Source organism: Perna viridis, chromosome 2 (assembly GCF_037379345.1).
Source record: "Perna viridis isolate PV_CMFRI_1.1 ecotype Kerala chromosome 2, ASM3737934v1, whole genome shotgun sequence".
Taxonomy (NCBI): domain Eukaryota; kingdom Metazoa; phylum Mollusca; class Bivalvia; order Mytilida; family Mytilidae; genus Perna; species Perna viridis.
In genome coordinates, this window is record NC_142446.1 from 5,899,631 (window position 1) to 5,915,461 (window position 15,831).

At 32.9% G+C, this 15,831-nt stretch overlaps 2 protein-coding genes across 5 annotated transcripts in view; one reads left to right on the forward strand and one right to left on the reverse strand.

The window, feature by feature from the left end:
- The window catches only part of LOC148623452 (general transcription and DNA repair factor IIH helicase subunit XPD-like), a 102,048-nt gene that overhangs the window by 5,102 nt on the left and 81,115 nt on the right, over positions 1-15,831 (reverse strand). For all 4 annotated transcript variants that reach the window (XM_088565248.1, XM_088565250.1, XM_088565249.1 and 1 more), the window contains exons 20-21: positions 4,261-4,353; positions 407-479 (exon numbers count right to left, since the gene is read on the reverse strand). In XM_088565248.1, coding sequence (XP_088421374.1) covers positions 407-479; positions 4,261-4,353 — 166 coding nt within the window. The remainder of the gene's footprint in view (positions 1-406; positions 480-4,260; positions 4,354-15,831) is intronic.
- LOC148623453 (uncharacterized) lies at positions 5,493-8,772 on the forward strand. Its single transcript, XM_088565252.1, has 2 exons — positions 5,493-5,800; positions 7,418-8,772. Exons 1-2 carry the CDS (start codon positions 5,617-5,619, stop codon positions 8,626-8,628), a joined length of 1,395 nt encoding a protein of 464 aa, XP_088421378.1. The 5' UTR covers positions 5,493-5,616; the 3' UTR covers positions 8,629-8,772.

Below are 15,831 nucleotides of genomic sequence, written 5' to 3' on the forward strand. Positions count from 1 at the left end.
TTTATTGAGAATGTTTTTTATTTCATCTGAGATCCAATTTAATGTATGTAATAGTTTATTGAGAATGTTTTTTATTTCATCTGAGATCCAATTTAATGTATGTAATAGTTTTGACCAAGAAAACTTAAACAATCCTTATAATTTAATTCCAAAAACATAAAACATGTTGCTGTCCAATAGGTGGCCATGGTTGATGGTACTATATTCATAAAAACTCAATTCAACAAAGAGATATGTACAGGTTTTCAGTAGCATCATTTTCCATGGGAACCTGAAAATTGAATGCATAGCTATTTTTAATGTATCTCTTTCATTTTTCATAAATTTTAAAACTATAATCTATAATCCCATAGCTAATTAATACATTATTTTCACAGCTGAGTAATACCAAAAAAATCAAACATACCAAAGTCTATACCCTCTGATACCTTGCCTCGGGCCACTGAAAGTAGGACAGCTCCTCGACCATTCTCACATGCCTACAAAAAAAATAAAATACAAAAGAATATAATGCTTTGCAGGATGAGCAATTTACACCCTGAACAATTTAGGCAAATATGGACACATTCAAACTTGATATAGCTGCAAGTTTGAGATTAAATGTTTGACACAGGATAAGATTTAAGTTTAGTTTAAACATATTCTATTGTCAAAACAATGACAATTGGGTCAGGAACAAGTTATTCATCTTAAAGTGCCTTCTTCTTAAACATAATGCATTACAATACCAGACATTAAACAGTATACAGAATTGTACTGAGATGAACATGTAGTGATATAAAAAAGGAAAGAAAATAAAGAACAGGAAAATAATAAAACAAAAACTTAAAATTGATATTAGCAGTAATAATGAATAAAAACAATAATAATAATAATAACTGTAATTTAGTTTTCTTTCCCCGTTCCATCTATTATAATGCAAATACTCACTCCCTAAGGAAGTGTCCAGAGTCTTAGAAAGATTTTTATACACATTTGAAAATTGCACAATGAATTTCATAATTTTTGCTGATGTCGCCAAATAGAATAGTGTTGATGTGAATTAGAACATCCAGATCTTGCTAGGTCTGAAATAAAGCTGCCTATTAAATAATGTATTGGTTACACCATAGAAAATAATGCTCTTCATTTCCTAAAGCAGACTTTGATCAGAATGGGAGTGGTCAACCTACTAAAATACTTGTAACAACATTTATAAAAAGTTAACTTGGACAAACCAACAGAAAATTTGATTTGTATATACCAAAACAATTTTGTCTCTGGAGGGAATGATAAATAAAAATCAAAATGAAGCCAATAAAGACAACTCAAGTATTAATTAATTCTCATAATCATATTAGACTTTGACTTATCTTTGGTAAGACATAGTCACAGTTTACAATAAAATTCTTTGCAGGATAGGTCAAACTCTCATTAGTTGGGCAAGTATTGACACCATTCAAGCTCGATACAGCTCTGAATTTGACCAGAATCAAGTGGCCCCTTTTTAGCCCCTTATTCCTTGATAATCATAACTCCCAAAATCAATGCCAACCTTTCTTTGGAGTTAATTGCACCTTGTTTTATTCAAGTTATTATCTGTACATAGGAAAAGGCACTTCATTCCTATTCAGTTCAAGTCACAACCCCAAAATCAATCACAGTAGTCCTCTTGTGGTATGACTTTTCAAAGCGATCAATTTACAGGAACTTAACTTATAGTCCAGACATCATTAAAATCCTTGTTTCTGACCCCTTTTAGGCCCTTTACATGGTTCAAATACTTTCCCTCAAAATCAATCCCAACCTTCCTGTGGTGGTATGGCAACATACAGTTACAACATTAAAGATATCCATTTACTTACAGTCAAGTAAATCCAGAAATCAGGAAAATACATGTTCTAGCCCTTTTTTTTTGGCTCCTAATTTCTAAATGGTTCATGTCAACTCCTACTAACAATACAAGCCTTCTTTGTGTGGTATTACACCTTTTAGCACAATTTCAAAAGAATCCATTCACATTTACTCAATTTATGTCCGGTCATCATAAAAATGCTTGTTTGTGGCCTCTAATTCATAAACTCCCAAAATCAATCCCAAGCATCCTTTGATGCTATGGTCTGTAGTTGTATAATTTCAGAAAGAAATATACAGTTTATTATCTGGACATGCATTGTCTATAGATGACAACACAGACAATGCAGACAATGCTGACAGCATGATACATGCATAAATATTTTTTTTGCTGTCATATAAAAACACACTATCTCTACAAGAATTTGTCATATTGCTTATTGTAATTCATAAAATTTTAATAATTGTTGTAAACTGAAGGTTGTGAGATCTCTATTTATATTGTATGAATAGAATCAATGACCTTCAAAACCTTCAGTTGTTGTGAAAATTAAAAATTTCATGGCAATTGGTAGAAGCATTTTTCAGTAACAGTCTGAAAAGTAAAACTGAATTTCTTGTATTTTTAAAAATAAAGTCTCAAACAAAAAAAATGTATAATCTGAAATAAAGAAAAATCAAAAGGGAGATTTTAATTGAAGCCTTTGGAAGTTAATGTGCAATTATGGGAAATCCCACCTTTTTTTGAATTAAGTCCCATAACTTGAAAACAAAACTTAGGAATTCACATAGTTGTAAGGGAGCTTACATCAATAGATGTCAACTTTCTTCCAAAACTTAATGAAAATGGGTGCAAGTATTTTTGAGTTATAGTCCAAAAACAGAAAAATCAGGCCTCCCATAACTCTTGATCATAAAAATATGAAATTTATTTAAGTGGAAAGGGTACTTACATAGTTATTTATAAATGCTATAGTTCAAGAACATAAACTTTGTTCATTTTTGTATGAAAAAAGTTCCTTAGTTCAAAAACAAAGAAATTTATAAAAAACTGAAAGAGAGCTCATGTAAAGTGTGAATGACGGACAGATAGATGACAGGAAGACAGAAGAGAGAAAGAAAGGTGTAAAAATCTGAAAAAAATACCACCAAGAGAAAAGTGTTCCTAATACAAATGGTGTTGATACAGCAGAGATGCCTGGGGTCAATATCACAAAAAGTCAAAAGTTGACCTTAAGTAATGACATCACAAGAGAAAGTAGCATTGTGATATCATAATTTGCAGTTTTTTACAAAATGTAAATAAGTACAATATTTCAAAACAGCCTTCCCTCATCATCCAAGAAAAGTCTTCTAAAAAAACAATTACCAAATTCTAAAGTTTCTTTAATGCACTACCAGTAAAACAGAAGATTACAAAGGATTTAAATTGACAGGCAGATTGATATGACTCCAAAAAGGTCAAACCCAGAACTGTTTGGGCAGTTATTGACACAACATTCAGGCTTGCTACAGCTCTTGTACAAAATTGTTCCATACCACAAAGGTCATACTTGGATTGAATTTGGTGTAATGAAGGAATAAGAGTTTAAAAAGGTCATAAAAAGGTCGTAAAAACAATCATTCTATTTCTATCATATTATGCTTATAAATAGCTATAAAATAGAGTTAGGATAATTGGGTCACTTCCTGAAAGCAAAAAGGTGCAAGTTTAAATATAAGGTCATAATGCCCTCCCTGAATACATATGGATTTGTCTAAATTCCTCTTTAAAATATATAGCTTCTCAAAAAATCTTGGATCACAGTGGTTGAACCCTGAACAGTGGGCACAGTGTCAACAAAATATCAGTTTTTGACACAATAAGCATTGGGAATTATAGTTCATCACAAACACAACAACTGGTTTGGACACAATATATCACTAAATTTGAAATTAATTAAAAATGTTCAAAATTGGACCAAAAAGAAAAAATTGGACCAACAATAAGCTTTTTTTCTATCAATTCTTATATAACACCTATTTTCCCCTTTAAAGCTGCTCAATTCCAAATGGGTAGGGCAAAAACCTCCATAGGGCCCTCCGCCATGTCCCTAGGAACAATGTGTTAAAGGGGCAAAAACCTCCATAGGGCCCTCCGCCATGTCCCTAGGAACAATGTGTTAAAGGGGCAAAAACCTCCATAGGGCCCTCCCCCATGTCCCTAGGAACAATGTGTTAAAAACAATTGGATAATTTTTACTAAAGTTATTGTGAATAAACTGAACAGATACCAACAACAACAGTGTGATACCTTCATACATGTATGACCAAAAACATTTTTTGCATATATATATGAAAAAATCAGGTATATGCCAAATATTGCAAACACCCATATAATGTTTCTGAAAATGACTTTGTACAGTCATATTGCTTTAAGATGAATACCTTTTGATAGTTATACAGAGCAAGAGTGGTTTCTGCAGCATCCTGGGTCTCTATAAACAGTAGCTTGTGTTTCAGTATCTGATCTATAATACCCTGAAATTATAAAAATAGGGCATCTAATGGACATTAAATGAAACCCTGCCATGGACACATGCTAATTAAAAATCATCACACAGGTACAACATATCAAACTGAATTCAAATATTTATCCAGACTCCATAATCATGAAAGAACTTCCACCTTTTCAACATTCCAAGAAAGATAACTCCAATTGTTTATTAATCATAAACAATCTTCAAAAGTTATGTACTTTAAAATCAAACTGTCAAGCCCTGATTTCTTGACAAATAAAATTAATTTGATCCAATCATGTCAATAATTATCTTGGCTTGGTTGGTAAACTCCTGACACCATCTCTAATTGAAAAATAATTATTTCAAATATTTGAAAAATCATAAATATACTGTATTTTCATATTAGAACAGAAATGCTTATACACTAGAAGTTAATAAATCTCATATTATACACCTATAAAAATATTCAGAAAAAAATTCTGATCAATAACCAAAATTATAAAAAAAAACATCATGCACCTTTTGACCTCTAAATTGATTGGGATCAAAATCTAAAACAGGAGGTGCACAATGGGAACATATAATAAAGATTCTGTGAAAGTTTAATCCAGTGATGTAAGAGGAAATAACATATAAGAGATGGGTACCCTCTAGATCTGCATAACAGAAGGAAGGATGGACACTACTATTACTGTATAAAATAATGAAAAGGATTTTAATATTTGAATTCTTATTTTTTACAAACTCCATAAAATAGTATTTTCTTACATTGTTACTAAATTTTATCTATCATAATATTATATAACTGTAAACAAAAATGATTCAAGTTAAATAATTCAACCTAACACCAATCCTGAGAAAAGCTGAAATTTGAAATTTAAAACCTAAAGCAAAACAAATGTAATTTAGAAAATTTTCAAAACAACAATGAGCTTAATGGCAATGTCTCTATAAAACACTAAGATAACTCATTTACTGTATAACTGTATAGGTGTTTGACCTAGATTCCTTCCTACAGGTAAATTTGTGGACAATTGTCATGCTTGAGCAAACATTGTCAATTACAGGTCTAGTTCCTTACCAGCTTGGGCTAAATCACAGATAATTATGCAAATTGACAATAAACTCAAAGCCAATCAAATGTCATCAAATCTTGAAATGAACTGTTTAACCTGGAAGTGTATAAAAACTTCATGCATTGACATTTTGCCTCCATTCCTGTGAGAAAAAAAACTTGTGGATAAATCAATTTTGAGTTGTGCATTAGGTTCAGACTGACCTGATGGAGGAACATAAAGATTATCAACAACCAAGGGAACAGACACCAGGCACAACAGATATCTATAGACTCAGAGAGGGCAACAAAACCCCAATAATTGGAGATGTATACCAATCCAAGCCTGCAGACATTGATGATCTCTATCAATCTGTTACAGAACTCTATACTCCAGACACACCAACACAAGGTATACATGATACATATCTTCTATAAACTGCAAAAGCTGGCTTTAAAAAAAAACATTTTGAAGTGCACTTTATTCCTGTTCAATAATATATATACTTAAATGTACTAAAGGTTTGTTTATGTTTTATTCTGGGCAAAATGTAGTATGATGTCACTAAAACTGATAATAATGATAACCAATCAACCCATACATTAATTACTAGATATAAATAACCTAGCTGTTTACATACTAGTCTACAAAATTTAGGGTTGAATTTCGCTCCCAATTAAAAAAAAAAGAGCTTCCATTTCTAACATTGCTAGAGCCATGTCTAGCTTGATATGATGCAAGGATGAACTTGTTTGCCAACCTTTTTAATTTGATCCAGAAGCCTAGCTTTGGCAACCCTTTCTTTAAGTTGTACTATGGATTAATCCTCCTTCCTTCAGAGTTGGATTTCTGTTTATTTATGTATAACATATGTCCCACCTGCCAGTTTCTAGTAAATTTTATAGAGTTATAAACCTCTGAAAACAAAGGGATATGTTTCAGAAATAAAAATTTGGCCATAATTGATTCCTTTTTTTTTTGGTGTGTGTATTGAATATGTCCCCTCTAAAAATAACTAAACTTAATGAAGTTTAATCATAACTCATTCCACTTGTGAGCAAAATGAAGCAAAATTTTATTTGTCTAAATAGGCAAAAATACAATGGAATTTGTGGCATAACTGTGTAGCAGGAAATATTGCCCTCATGCATAGAGAACTTGAATATTATACCCATGAAGAGACATTTTGTACCATGCCAACCCCTGACAAAATGTTTAGCTAGTTGAAGCTTGCAGTTAAACGATATGTTCAGATAAAAATAACCTTCCTTAAATATCTCAGTTTTTTAAGACTTTTTTAAAAACTGTAAGGAACTACTTTAAAATAACATAGAAACTTTAAATTATATTTAAATTAGTCACCATCTTAACTTTAAAAATCAAAATATTAAATTCTTTTGTCAAAATATAAAAGAATGTTCTGATCAACCACTCCACTTTAATAAGATAAAAAAAAATTCTTAAAATGAAACTGAATACCACATTTTGTTGCCAGAGTGCTCCATATCTATAAATACCAACAGAAATACAAATCATATTCATCTGATTCAGCTACTTCATATTAATTTGTATATGCTGAAACAGCAAAGTAAAGGTAAAAGTTTTTAGATCTGTCTTTCTGTATGTCCTAATTGTGGAAGATACTCCTCTCAAGTCATGTCATGTTTTTGTCATATTGTACTGCCATGTTTTGTAATATTTACGCTGTATATACTGGTACTAAAAATAACACTCCGTGGAAGCTTTCCATATATTTTGGTAGATTGTTACTATGTACTTCAACAGATTTCATGGAATTGAAGTGTTAAGGTGTATAAAGACCCAGTCATTTGGTTTATACCTCCCTACTTGTTTTTTTCATAGAATAGATAAGCTTATATTTTTGCAACCCAATCAGTAAAAATGCAACCAGGAATCATACAAAGAAAAATATTATTTTTTACAAATTTTTACCAACTCTTCCTGACTGAAAGAGACTTTCTTTTGTTTAAACCAAATTCAGTAAAGTTTGCATGCTCTCCATTTCAGGTACCACAGAGAACTATAAATCACTGCCATCTTGGAGCTTCTCACCAATACCAAACACAGGAATCCATCTCTGTCAGCCAAGATCTATGACACCAAATGACTACAGTCACAATTTAACTGATATCAGTCACTATGGCAACACAGAATGGACCTATCCTATGTACAACTGGTACTATGCTGCAAACTACATGCACAGTAAGAGTAGTGTGGAAGCAGATCATGTGAAACCAGAACCAGTGACCATGCCTTTTTACAACATACCACCAACATCAACACATAGTATTGATCGATGTTCAACACCAGAACTGATTTCAGCACTTGCAAATATACCCAACGAAAAGCAAGAGCTAAAAACTACTTCATCAGCAGAAAAGGCAAGTGCTCGTCATTACTATTATTCTCATAGCTCATCGATGTGTAGTTCCCAGAATTCCTCACTGATGTATCTACAAATGGCGGGATGTTACCAAGACAGTGGTTATAATTCTGATCTTAATATGTCTCCTGTATATCCTTATCAACAACAGAACAGTAGTCATTCTACATACCAGTCAAAGTTTGCAGACGACATTAACAAAGTTGACAGCTCTGATGAAGAAAACAAAGAAAATGTGGCTGCAGTTAACAGCCTGCGTTATGAGCAGTTTGACAGAAATGAAGTTACACCTGAGTTAGCTACAAGTTCAGTGCTTAATCTTGCCAATTATTCTGATGACATTTCTGCTGTAGAGAGACAAATTCAATCAAATGATATTTCATCCAGTGATCTTGCTGCTAAAAACTTGTCGAAAATAGTGGAAACTACTTTGAAAGTGCCTTGCAAAGTGCAAACATCCATTGGGAAGCGTAAAATGACTGAAACTATGACATGTGCAAAGCGTCAGAGACATAATCAGCCTTTAAACAATGATGCAATCAGAGTAATGATGCAGTGGTATGAGACACACCAAGACAGTCCGTACCCAAACAAAGCTGAAAAAGAGCAGATGGCTAGAGAGGGAGGCATCAGTGTCACCCAGGTGAAGTCCTGGTTTGCTAATAAACGAAACCGTAACAACAACACACGACCTAAAGTACAGAAACGACAAATGGAAGAGCGTTTACTTGATATTTGTCACCAGCTAGCACGTGATGCCAAAAATCCATCTCTTAACAATGCTGACATAATTCAGCAGTTATCTACTATCATTGCAGTACCCACTGATATGTGACACCAATGGTCAGTCTTATTATTGTTAAAGTATTGGTCAGAGCTACCATTGTGACAGTATTCGCCAGTGGAATCTGAGCTAACATTGTGATATATTTATTTTATTTGAATGCACAGTTTAGTGCTTGTGTAAAATTGTGCTGATTATTTTGTCACTGTGATTATGTAAATTATGACTAATTAATTTATTTTCCGTCCCCTCTAAAGAAGGAAATTTTTTAACCAAGTAGGGCTTTCTATGACATATAAATATGTTCTGTTTTTGTTAAAATAAAATTGCATACCCTAAATTTCCCTTTTTTATGCTTCTGTATCTTTTCCCACTAAGTCAGTGTAGTTTAACTAGGTTTGTTTAGTTTTATTTTACTGGATGTGTCTCAATACGTCTAGTGTTAGTAGAGTCTGTGAGTAGACCTATTGTTATTTGTTTCAAAATCCCTTCACAGTTTTAGGTCTAAGGTCACAAACAGACGAAAATATCCCATTCTCTGTTTTTCACATTTATAATACAAGTAAATCAGTATCAGTAAAAGAAGTATCCTGATATATCCAAGTATTTAAATGCAGGCAGAGAAGAAGACAAAGTAATATGCAGAAGAAGCCCAAATTTTAAGCTTGACAATATTATACTGAACAAAAAGTAATACTCCACATGGCACAGCTTAATTTAACCATATAGGTTGAACCCTGAAAAGTTTGGGGCAAGAATGGATAGTACCTTCACAACTTGATACATCTCTGGATTGTGATTAAATGTTACACAGTATAGTTTTCTGGCACAGAATGAATATGGTCATAAAACTTAAAAATTACAATTTGACAAATTTTCTATTATGGTTCAAAATCATAAATCTAAATACATGGTTTGACTCAGCATATCAAAGAACCACAAGAGTTCAACCAAAACAAAGATTAATTTTGACTCCTTAGACCTAATTTGAACTGATTTAAACATTGTGACAAATCTACGAAATCTAAAATCATGTTTAGATTAAGCATATCATAAAACCCCCTAAAATTCAATATTCTATGAAATCAGTCAAATTAGAATTGTGTACATTGATTTGAACACAGGGTCCAATCAGCATATCAACAAACCTCATGAATTCAAGACAATAAATTAAACCCATTTAAAATTCACAAGAAAAAAATAATTTCTACAATATTGTATAAAATGCAAGTTTTGGACATCTTTTTGCCCTTAATTCCTGAACAGTTGGGACCCACATCCCCAAAATCAATCCCAACCCCACTATTATAGTATTGTAGTACAAGTTCATAAAGATCCATATTACTAGATGACATCACCCTAGATATTATATGGTGAAAAAAAAGAGATCTACTAGACAAGAGTCCTATGTTGATACAATACAATAACTGAAGACAGTTGTGTAGGACATGTAAATTCTCCCAGTATTGAAGGACTGACAATTATATTACCATAGATAGTGATTGCTTTCATACAGACGATATAAAAATGAAAACACAATACTGGACAAACAACCTTCACCATCAACAATTTTAAATGAACATGTATCTTAAAATAGGACAAAGGCAGAAAAAGGCAGAATTTTGTTAAACAGGAAGTAGATGTCCAATGATATCGGATACCATATATCAAGAGGCTGAAATAAGGGTAACCAAAAAAGAATTCCCAGCCCACCCCTCTGCCCACTGCCTGCCTGACTGAAATTACCCAATTTTCAAATGTGAAATTTGGCCAAAAAAGGGGAGTGGGTGCACAGGGAAGTCATCCAATTCATTTAAGTTGCCAAGTTTGGTTCCGTATTAGCAGGGACATAGGTCAAAATGTGTTTCCACAGTGTAGCTATGGAAATTGATTGGCCACATCTGCCACTTCAGTCGCACAAAAATTAGAAAGTTTTTTTTAAAGGATTCAGACAAACAATCCTATCAGGTTTCATAATATTAGCCCCTGTATATTCAGAGGAGTTGATCTTTGACAGCAATCTTATTCAGAAACAAGCAGAACCAAAGCTGGATCATTTGTAGAATGCTTTTCATTTATTTTTCTTGCAAAGTTTAATTCAAATGTTATTTTTGAGGAGTTGATCTTCAACCAAATTGTTAATGGCATCTGACATCAATTGAACTAATAAATAGAAAATAACAACTGCATCAGACAAACTTTATTTAACAAGACTCAAAAGCATGTTAACATTAAGCATTTCTAACCCGGTTTAGTTATTAAGGCAGTACAGAGATGCTGAGAGTGTTCAAATCATTTAAGGTAGATCATACCTAATATTTCTAGCAGATAAAATTTCCTAGTTTTTTCTGGAAGATTACATTAGGAACATACTTAAGAATTTTTAACGTAAAAAACAAAGGTCACCTAACTCTTGATTCCAGATCAACAAAGGTCGCCTAACTTGATTCCGGATAATTGAGTCTTAATGCTCCATAAATTAGAGTTATAACTTTTAAAGTTCTTATGGATGCCATCGAGGACTATGCAAGAAAATGGATAAAACGAGAACAAGACATTGATTCTCTGTCAGAGTGGTTAAAGGCCGTGAGGTCTTTAATTTTGAAACGAATGGAAGTTTTAAGTAGGTCATGATCAATGAGTGCCAAGGCTACATCGGTTTTCAAAGACCCTGATGTAGCAAAAACATTGTTTACTATACATGACAAATATGTTGTCATATCAGCAGACAAAGCCCAAAATAACATTGTTTTTGTCTGCAAAAGGTTTTACATCCAATGTCTATTATCAGAGGTAGACATAGAAAACAATAACAGTGATAAGACCTATACTGCTACCACACTCTCCAAAGAACAGATTGTGGAAACCATAAAACTGTGCTATCCTCTTTTGGTCTCTCTACCAAGGACAATGATTGTGATTTACCGTGTATGTACTGGATTCCTAAACTCAACAAGAATCCACACAAACTTTTCATAGCTGGATCTGCAAATTGTACCACCAAACCTCTTTCAAAACTTTTAACTTTTATACTCACAACTTTCAAACAGGGTCTGCAGTCTTACCACAACACTAGTTACTCGTAGTGGTATTAATTCAATGTGGATCTTAAAAAATTCGAAAGATCTTTTGGAGACAATCAATTCAAGACTATTATCTGAATATAATAGCATTAAAACCTATGATTTTTCAACACTGTATACTTCTATTCCCCATACTCAGTTAAAATCCCAACTTAAAAACATTATACATTGTTGTTTTTCCAAAAAAGATGGTACACCTAGATAAAATATATAGTTCTTGGTAGAGATTCCTCATACTTAGTAAGAAATAATTCCAAATCATCTTCCTAATATACAGAAGAGGATGTTTACAAAATGCTGGAATTTTTAATCGACAACATATTTGTCCAGTGTGGTGGACATGTTTTTCAACAAACAGTCAGCATTCCAATGGGATCAAATTGTGTTCCTTTACTTGCTGACCTATTCCGACACTCTTATGAGACTGACTTTATAGCCGATCTGATCTGAAAGAAAGAATATCATTTGGATAGATCCTTTAATCTCAGTTTCCGCTGTATTGATGACGTATTATCTTTAATCAATCCTAATTTTGGGGATTTGATACATCGCATCTACCCCAAAGAACTTGAGATAAAGGATACTACAGACAATGTGATGTCAGCCTCATATCTTGACCTACACTTAGAAATCAATGGTAAAGGAAAACTACAGACCAAACTTTACGACAAACGTGATGACTTTTCATTCAAAATTGTCAACTTTCCTTTCATCTGTAGCAACATCCCTTCAGCATCTGCGTATGGAGTGTTCATATCACAACTCATACATTATGCCAGAGCTTGCCGAAACTACGCAAACATTTTGTATCACACAAGAACTCTAATAAATAGGCTTCTGGAACAGGGTTATGTTGCTACAAGACTGAAGTCATCACCACAGAAGTTATGGTCATCATCATGAACTTGTGGATCTTTATGGTGTATCCACCTGCACCATGAAAACTGATTTATTCAACAGGTCATTGTTTTTACTTTCCTACCCCGGACTTGGACTTTTTATGAGCAACTCGGCAGAGTTTTTTTAGAAAAGCAGAGGATGCTTACCCTACCAGTGCACCTGGTCCATGCTCCGGGCAATTCCGCGGGTGTTTCTAGAAAAGCAGAGGACGCTTACCCTACAGGTGCACCTGGTCCACGCTCCCAGTTTTTAGTGGAGTCCGAATTGCTCATTTGCTTTTGTTACTTTGTATGTATGATTTTAGTTACTTTGTGTTCTTTGTTGTGTGTGTCTGTCTTCCATGTCTGGTCTTTATCCCTGGATTACATTCTTTTGATTACCGCTATATCCTTGGTTCCCTTGATTACTCTTTCACTATTTCGCATACTATAAAAAACTGGTAAACAGAATTTCTTCTAAATTTATAAAAAGAACAACTTTTATACTTCAAAAAGAAAACTGGGGGCTCATCAGACTTTTTTCTTGTATATGTAATACAAAAAAACTGAAATTCCCATTACTTTTTTCCCACCAATTATCTTCCCTTCCAAGAGGCTTTTTACAACCCATGTTTGTAATTTTACCATACAATTTTTTTATGTCAAAAATTCTTTTAAAATAATTTAAACATATTGTTTTTATATCATTTTAAATATCATCAGTTCATTAAAAATATATATCTGAATGATTTTTTAAGACGACAGAAAAGAATGCTCAGTGTAATAGGTATGGTCTACCTTAGATTCCTGAAATCAAGATAAACTACATATTACTCCATGAAGTGAACAACATAAAAACTGTAGTACTTAATGTCCAAAGTCATAGTGTATACTACTTATTATCAGATTGGAAGATTTGCCAGTCACTTGGTGTAGGTACTATACATGTACTAAACAGGTCTGATGACTAGTTGTTTCCTATCAGTTTATATTTGGTACTATACATAGGTATTTTAAGAAATTGATGACCTTTAAATCACAAAATCTGACAAACCATTTTGAAACTAGTGGCACCTCATGTGAAACACAACCATACCACATACTACTTGAGGTGTCAAGTTACAACATATAGTTTCACATCTAAATCTTGGTATTCTGCTACCATTTTGGAAATGAGTACAAAAGATCTCTCTTTACTAGCACCTAATACTAAATTATCTTGTTTCATGCACATCTAAATAGTAAACTCAGTATACTGTCTGCATTAAATATGAAAACAAAATTATTTTGAAATTGGGCCATTTGCCACTTTATAATGACTGTCAATAATGTGTTAGTTTGGATTATCTGCAATGTATTGCAACATATTCTGTTTGAGACTAACATACTATTTAGGACAAAACTAATACACATAGAGAGTCCTTAGAAATAAACACTCTTCCATATAAACATATGGAATTGAAGCATTAAGGTATTAAAGCTGGGTAGAAATAGGGAATATTGGGAAATAAGGTATCTTTATTTAACATGGAGGATGTGTCTAGAAAAGGACACTTGCCCTACCAGTGCACCTAGTCTATTGTTCTGTTTTCAGTTGAGTCTGGTTCGTTTATTTACCTTGATCTTTCTATGTTTATTCTTTCTGTTTGTTGTTGAATTTTCTTTGCTTTGTAATTGTTCCTTGACTTTACGAGTTAGCTTTAACCAAAATCAGTGTAAAGCATTCTGTCATGCTGATCACAGTACCCGGTATAATAGTATAGATGAACGCAGTCATTAACCAGGGCCATAAGAGGAAGCCTCCTCCAATTTTTGGGAATTTTTTTTAATATGAACAAAGTGTAGCATATATTGAAGAATGCTTTAAGTTCAGAAGAGTACATAAGGCACTGTAAAATGTTGGAAATGCCTTCAAAATGTTTTTAGAACCTCTGGAAAAAAATTTGGGCAGGGGTTCTGAAAAAGAACATAAAATAAAGTTAAACCACGGCTATCCAAAATTTTCATCTTCACAATTCATATCAGGAGACCATGTTTACTGTATAAACCAATTATCCTTGAAATCTTATTAAATTTTGTTCCAATGGATTTCAGAGAGTTGTACACATTAAAACAACAAAAAAATCTGTTTCAGGGGCCATAAATCCTACAACAGGCAACAAGGTCTCACTAACCACTTCTAAAGTTTCCATTACTTTACATGTTAAAAAAGATATTTTCAGTTTCACTGTGAATTCCCAGGACATACGACATCTTAAAGTTGCATACCGTTGCAAAGCTTGGAAAATAAGGCTTTCAAAATCATTATGCTAATGGTATGATGATTGCAGAAATTCTTCACAAAATTTACTTGAATAAATATTACTGAAAATCCACATTTTTACCTGTTCTGCTAACTGACAGCATGGAGGCAAATTACTCACACATGTAAACAATATTCATACACTTTTGTAGTTAATTACATATATGATTTTAAAGTACACATTCTCAGCTTTACTTTGACTACTTTTAATCATAATACACACAAATAATGCACTTACAATGCATAAGTCTAGGTTAAGTGTGTTTTTGGTACTACATAGGGGGTGGCCATTTGACCCGGAAGTGGTTAGTGAGATCCAAATCATTTTGAAAATTTTGGCAAAGGTCCATCTACTGATGGCGAACAATATTACTCCCCCATCAGAATTTGGCTAAATTCAATGGATTATGAAATTTCTGCAAAAAACTGTACTGTTTTATTTTTAGGAACAGCGGTCATGGTTTTTCATGCATCAAAAATCCAAACAGTCATTTTGTTAAGAATACCCTAAAAACAGTAATACCAACTTTCATTAAAATGTGAACAGCAGATTCAGAAGAGAAAATTTTTGAAACTAATAACATCAAAAACAGCAAAAAACATCCAAATTGGGCAATAACTCCAATGTGGGTCAACAGATCTTCATCAAAATTACATTACAGAAAGATCTCATCATGGTGAACACTTTTACCCATGTCAATATTTAATTAAACCTAACAGTTTTGAAGATATATGCAGAAATCTTCTGTCTGACCTCTATGTTCTATTTTTAGTAATGGCTGTCATATTTTTTTTAACCAATTAAAAATCCAAACAGTCATTTTGTTTAGGATACCCTAAAAAAAACAGTAATATCCACTTTCATTGAATTATGTACAGTAGTTTCTGAGGAGAAGATTTTTGAAAGTAATAACATCAAAAACAGCAAAAAACGTCCAAAAAAAGCAGTAACTCCAATGTGGGTCAACAGATTTTCACCCAAATTACACCA

Excerpts from the sequence above, each read along its gene's own strand:
- LOC148623453 (XM_088565252.1), top strand. The coding sequence starts at position 5,617 with ATGGAGGAACATAAAGATTATCAACAACCAAGGGAACAGACACCAGGC. Across the intron at positions 5,801-7,417 it reads TCCAGACACACCAACACAAG|GTACCACAGAGAACTATAAA; the intron begins GTATACATGATA and ends TCTCCATTTCAG.